Raw genomic sequence first — 6,546 nt, 5'->3', positions numbered from 1 at the left:
AAGAGAATTCTGTGAAGCCACAGAGAACTGTGGATTCACTGTATAAATGGATCTGAAATCAATGTTTATAGAATGGACATCTGTGAATTCTGGAACTATGGACATGTTTTTATTATCTCAGCTCATAGAAGGCTACTTTTGTTTCTTACATAGCCAAATAATTATTTTCTTTTTTAGGTTTTGCTTAATTAAGCCATCTCTGTGTTCAATGAAGTTTCTTAACATTTTTTACAAACTTAATAATTTGATTTGCATTTTTCAATAATCTTCCCTAATCAAGATTTATTTTATATGTTCTAATATATAGTCTCATATCAGTTTTTCAAATGAATAAGTACAAGAAAAATAAAGTGTGTCATATTACTCCAGAGACTGTAAATAATATAGTAGCAAAGGGCTGAAAATATGAATATAGAATTCAGATAGCAAATCTATCTGAGTAGGTTTTAATTTTCTGAATATTCAAAGAAATATAGTTAAGTAATAAAGATAAGTCATCTACCACATAAGGAAAAGAAGTCAGCAGATCTCATATTGCTGGTGCTAGTGAAGGAGAAAAAAGTCCTCACAAAATATTGTTTACTGGCCTTCCAGAAGTAAATAGAACTGCAGGGGGCCATGGGAATGCACAGCAGTGACAACTAATATTTAACAGGTCAACCCACTAGATGCATGATTCCCTGTTGGGGGCCATCACTTGGCAAAGCAGTGGGGTTACTGACTGTGAATGACTGGTTGTTTTCTGTCCATAACTTTCTCGGGTGCCACTGCTATGTCTCCCTAATAAGAACAGTTGTGAGGTTCTTTCCACAGTCCTTTGGTGGTGTGTTTTATACTTTTGAGGCACACACTTAGCTGTGGATGGTCAGGATGATGATTTCTGTTTAAGCTGATTATTCTGATGAACAGAAATAATACCAGAATATTCTTCGTCACCGACACAGAAAAGTAACAGTATTCTCAATCTCAAAGACAGCTAATTTTAGGCTTCAGAACAAATTCAAAACAGACTAAGTTTCCCTGCAGAAAATACACAAAGACTAATTCTCAGGTGTTGTCTATTGCTAAATCAAGGCCAACTGTTTATGTTGACATATAGCTCCCTCTGGTAGTTCTCTTTCTGCATGTACCCTGACTGCTCAAGGTTCTGGCAATTGTTTACTGTCTGGGATCCCTCACCAACTTAGAGCTACGTGCATGGGCCAATGTGACATTACTAGCCCCCGAGAAACTAAGTGACTTATCTTGTGTTATGATGAGAGGGTCAGGCCCTGAAACTATAACTTATAATTGTCCAGAATTTGGCTGTGAGAGGGCAGCAGTGGTGTGGGGAGAGAAGGCTGTGTTGAGCTATGTGAGAGCTGCTGCAGAATGTGAGTGAAGTGTGTGTGTGTGTGTGTGTGTGTGTGTGTGTGCTGAGTGAGAGATGAAGAAGCATGAGAGAAATGTGAAGAAGTGAGTGGGTGAAAGAGTGAGTGGGTAAAGAGTGAATAATGTAGAAGTACCTGTGTGTGTGTGTGTGTGTGTGAGTGTGTGTGAGTGAGGGCTGTGTGAGTGAGTGTGTGTGTGTGTGTGAGTGAGTGTGTGTGAGTGAGTGTGTGTGAGTGAGGGCTGTGTGAGTGAGTGTGTGTGAGTGAGTGTGTGTGAGTGAGGGCTGTGTGAGTGAGTGTGTGTGTGTGTGAGTGAGTGTGTGTGAGTGAGTGTGTGTGAGTGAGTGTGTGTGAGTGAGTGTGTGTGAGTGAGTGTGTGTGAGTGAGTGTGTGTGTGTGAGTGAGGGCTGTGTGAGTGAGGGCTGTGTGAGTGAGTGTGTGTGAGTGAGGGCTGTGTGAAAGAGCTGTTGCTATGTATAGGACCTGTGCAAAGAGCTGTATGAGAGTGTGAAGGAACTGTGTAACGTGTTATAAGTGAGAAAGCTATGAGTTGTATAGTTATGGCTGTGTGGAAATCTGTGTGGAGGCAAGGAAGAATATATAATTACAAGGAGTCAGAAGTACTCAAGTGTGATTTTGTTGAGTAAGAAAATAGTGATAGAAAAAAATAACACAATATTAATTATGAAATAGTGACCCAATTGATCTAAGCATACTTTATACTTTTCTTTTTTTACAGAATTTTCTGTTTTGTTCTGTCATCATTGAGAAGAATTCCTCCAGACACAAAGAGAATATCAACAAGCAATGTTTGTTTGAGTAAAACTACACTTGCATGGACAGTGGTGGAGCATACAAGGAAAAGGTCAGCCCTAGGGCCTCAACAGATGTTTTATTGTTTTGTTTCTGTTTTACCTTTTCTGTATCATCTACTCAAATAAGCCCCTCCTCTCCTTTTTAGTTGGTGGCTTTAAAATATGCTACTGTAAATCTTTACTACATTTTATTTATTGTCTATGTATGTGTGTATGTGTACATGCATTGTCCTGCAGTCCTGCTGCATGTGTGTGGATGTCAGACAACTTGTGGGAGCTAGCTCTGTCCTTCTAGCATGCAAATCCTGGGGACTGAGCTGAGGTCATCAGGCCTGGTGGCAGGCACCTCTGCCTGCTGAGCCATGTTGAAAGACTGAATTGGCTACTTTAAAGCTTATATTCTCCCATATATGTTCCCATCTATAGTAGGTGGAAAGAGAAGCTCTTTGCCTTCTTTTCACCATGATTGTCAGCAATCTGTGAATGGGTCATAATGTCCCATAACCTGGTCTCGTGATACTTGGCTCTAATACCCTGTTGCCACACAAATCACCCCTTCTGCCTTTGCTCCAATGTCTCCCTAATACTTCCAAGCACCAATGTATCGATATTTTTATTTGCTACTCTAATATATTTAAAGGTTTATAATAAAATTGCACCTCCTTATTCCTATTTCATGGTGAGAAGAAAAACAATCAGAAAAGAACTCAACACACAAACTCCCATGCTTTTATCAGCCTGAACATTCACATTTATGCTTAGGCAGGGGCCTTCCCTCTTACACTGTGAACTTCTGCCTAAAGCCAATCATTCTAATCTCATGGATCGTTTTCCTGTTTGCCTACTTAAATCTTCATTTTTGCAGTCTTCTTCCCTTTCACATTATTTTGTGACTAGATCATTCCTCTCTTTCTATCTTACAAACATGCTATAATTTCGCTCATCTTAAATCTTCTCTTTTATCTTACAACCCTTTTCTACATTACGCCCTATCTCTGCTCTTTGCAGTTTTCCTTCAACAGAAGATCCACCTTGGCTGCCTGGCTCTCAGATGTCCCACTCTGTCTCCCACATTCTCCACTCAGATTTCATGCAATCACTCTGCTTGTGCTGGCTTGCTGGGTCTCACAAGATTGATGATATCTAAGGACTGATTTTCAGGTCCTACCTCACTTGGCCAATGAGCCACATTTTACAGCATTGTTCCCATTTTCCTTCTGGAAACACCTCCCTTTCCAGGATGGCCCTTGCTTCTGATCCCTCCTACTTCTCCATCCCTCTTTTTGGTCCTTCTCATCATCCTGATCTGAAGGTTGCACACATTGCTACTTCTGCCGGGAACACTCTCCTCAGATGTCTGACCCATTGCCTCCTCATCTCTGTCATGGAGAAGTTTGCTGGAATGTACTTTCTGATGTCTTGCTCAACAGAATCCTAATGATCATCATAACTACATGCCCATCTATTGAAAATATCAATAGGTAAGGATGACTTATGATTAGTGAAAGGAAAAACTCAAAGAGCATAAGATAAAATGTTTCTTCTATACTTTATTTTGAGTGATATTCTACAATGCTCATAAGATGATAGGGTATTTTTTAATTTATCTTACTTTCTGCTTAAGTAGTATACTTTGTAAATTATTCAATAAACTGCTGGACTGTGGAAATGTCTATTAGACATAATGATGATTTTACCCGGAGTTCTCACATTGTTAGTACCTGTAATGTTATGGTGATATTAAATATTTTAGAGAAGAACATGGTAAAGCAAAAATAGGTACCGTGGGAAATGAATTAATCTGAAATTCCATTAAGAGGCCTACAAAAATTAATGTTTCAATAGAAGTATGTATTCTGTCTTTTAATTTCTTCCTTGCCACATAGTAAAACCTTGCTGTCAATGTTTTAAAAAAGCAACTTAAGTAGGGATTAATTGGCTTATAGTTTATTTTGTTTTATACTCTAGCATGGAGGGGAAAGCATGGTAGTAATATCACAGTGCAGGAGAGTGTGGCTAGGGCTCCTTACCTCCTCATATGTCTGTAGAACAGGAAGCAGGAAGTGGACAAGGAAGTGCGGTAGGGATGCATAACCTCAAGCCCAGATCTCAGCGCCCTGCTTCTTGTAGTGAAGCTCTACTTCCCACAAGCCTCTACAACTTTACAACATAGTGACACCAGCTGGGGACCTAGTGTCCAAACACTGGAGCCTGCGGTGGGTGTTTAAAGAGGTGCAGTGCAGGTGCAGGGAGGCAATGCTGTCGGTAACATCATAGACCGGAAGGGATCAATATTCAGAGACTAACCAATCACAAATATTACAGCAATTCCCGCCATTCATCTCTTTTCTTTCTTCTTCTATTGAAAATATTTTCATAACATATGGGAAGAGTAGAGAAATAAAGTAAACATTTGAAGCAAGAAGACTCCTTTGCCTTTTCTTGGCATTGACAGGTACATTAAATATTAAAAAGAACTTTTCTCCTCTTCATCTTGCTTTACATGTTTTCTCCTTTAGTGTCTCTTGCTTGAAAGTCAAACATGAATCTTTAAGATCAATTATGTATATGTGTGATTTAAAATGCACACACTCTGCAAGTCAATTATGGTATTGGAGTTATTAAAGCCAGATGATTGAACTAATTGTTTTGGCTCTTGAGTAGGTATTTGGCACTAGAAAAGCACATTGGAATTTTCTAGAAACTATCAAATGTTTCTTCTGTATTACTTCTAAGAACTTTCTTCTCATATTTGTTAAGGACCTACTAGGCACAGTCATTGTAGTTTTTAAAAAGTGATGATGGCATTCCCAGTTGGTATTTTGAAAAGATAGATAATTGTTTTATTCAAGTTAGAACCCCTTGGTGATAAACTTGAGGAACTTGAGAGGACACAATGGTTTTCAATATAGGAGGGGTATCTTATTCCGGCAACCTGTCTTTCTCATAAAATGTCCCTTCTGTCTGTAATCCTAGACCATTCCTAGGTCTAGTAGTATATAAAGAATGTGGGTAAAAAGACAAAACCTAAACGTGATCCTTTGTTATTATACTTCTGTGCTCCCCTTCCCTAGCACTTTCTTTATAGCCTCCTTGACATCTTTGTTTCTCAGAGTATAGATCAGGGGGTTAACACTAGGTGTGACAATGGTGTAGAAAAGAGTGAGGAACTTGCCCTGGTCTTGGGAGTAAGTGTTGGCCGGCTGGAGGTACATGTATATGATGGTGCCGTAGAAGAGGGAAACAACAATTAAGTGGGAGCTGCAGGTGTTGAAGGCTTTCTTTCGCCCAGCCGCTGACTTGATCCTAAGCACTGCTCTGGCAATGTAGCCATAGGAGATAAGGATGAGGATAAGTGGTGCCAGGATGATAAAAATCGCCAAGGCAAAAGCCAGTGCCTCCAGGGCCATAGTGTCCACACAGGCCATGCCAATCAGCGCTGGCATCTCACAGAGAAAGTGTTCCACCCGTCTGTGCCCACAGCGGGGCAACATCAATGTCTGGGGAGCCATTATGAGAGAATTGCCAAAGCCACTCAACCATGCCACAGAAGCCAGCTGCCCGCAGAGGCGAGGGTGCATGATGACGGTGTAGTGCAGAGGCTTGCAGACAGCAGCATAGCGGTCATATGCCATGACAGCCAGGAGAACACACTCTACCCCTCCCAAGGCTAACACAAAGTACAGCTGGATGGCGCAACCCACATAGCTGATGGTCTTGTCTGGACCCCAGAGGTTATAGAGCATCTGTGGGATGGAGCCCGTGGTGAAACACATGTCCAGGAATGAGAGGTTGGCCAGAAAGAAGTACATGGGTGTATGCAGCCGGGAATCCAGGGCTGAAAGCAAGATGATGGTCACGTTGCCAAGAAGAGTTAGCAGATAAAAGGAGAGAACTACCACGAAGAGGATCAGCTCTAGGCGAGGACGGTCCGAGAAGCCCACCAGGATGAAGCCTTCAAAAGAGCTCCTGTTGTCCTTTTCCATCATCTGCGACCACATATTACCTAGGAGAAGAAAGACAGTGTCGGTGAAGATCGCAGACGTGCTGTCTCAAAAGAGGATGACTGTAAAGTGGTACAGCGGGAACCTCTCTAGAAATGCTGGACCTAAAGTTTCAATAGGGACTGATCTAAATCACCATCTGCTCTGAAAAGTATCAAATTTGAGTTTTTAGAGCTCCTGCTTGTGATTATTTGTCAACATTTTCAATCACAATCTTTCATTAGCAGGCTGTAAAAGACTACCTTCAGAAAGGTGGTTGATGGCATACCTGTAACCTTGCACCTCAGAGGCAGACAGATGACTCAGGAGTTCAAGGCCAGTGAGTTGGAGACTGTGTAAATACCTGTCTCTAAAAAT

General features: G+C 41.0%; 1 protein-coding gene across 1 annotated transcript; it reads right to left on the bottom strand.

The window, feature by feature from the left end:
• Positions 1-5,232: 5,232 nt before the first annotated feature.
• LOC131910447 (putative olfactory receptor 2W6) lies at positions 5,233-6,186 on the bottom strand. Its single transcript, XM_059262377.1, has one exon. It carries the CDS (start codon positions 6,184-6,186, stop codon positions 5,233-5,235), a length of 954 nt encoding a protein of 317 aa, XP_059118360.1.
• Between the last annotated feature and the right edge of the window lie 360 nt (positions 6,187-6,546).

Source organism: Peromyscus eremicus, chromosome 5, assembly GCF_949786415.1.
Source record: "Peromyscus eremicus chromosome 5, PerEre_H2_v1, whole genome shotgun sequence".
Lineage (NCBI taxonomy): Eukaryota > Metazoa > Chordata > Mammalia > Rodentia > Cricetidae > Peromyscus > Peromyscus eremicus.
Note: the sequence above shows the minus strand (reverse complement) of the source record. Positions and strands in the feature narration are given on the sequence as shown.

Excerpts from the sequence above, each read along its gene's own strand:
- LOC131910447 (XM_059262377.1), bottom strand. The coding sequence starts at position 6,186 with ATGTGGTCGCAGATGATGGAAAAGGACAACAGGAGCTCTTTTGAAGGC.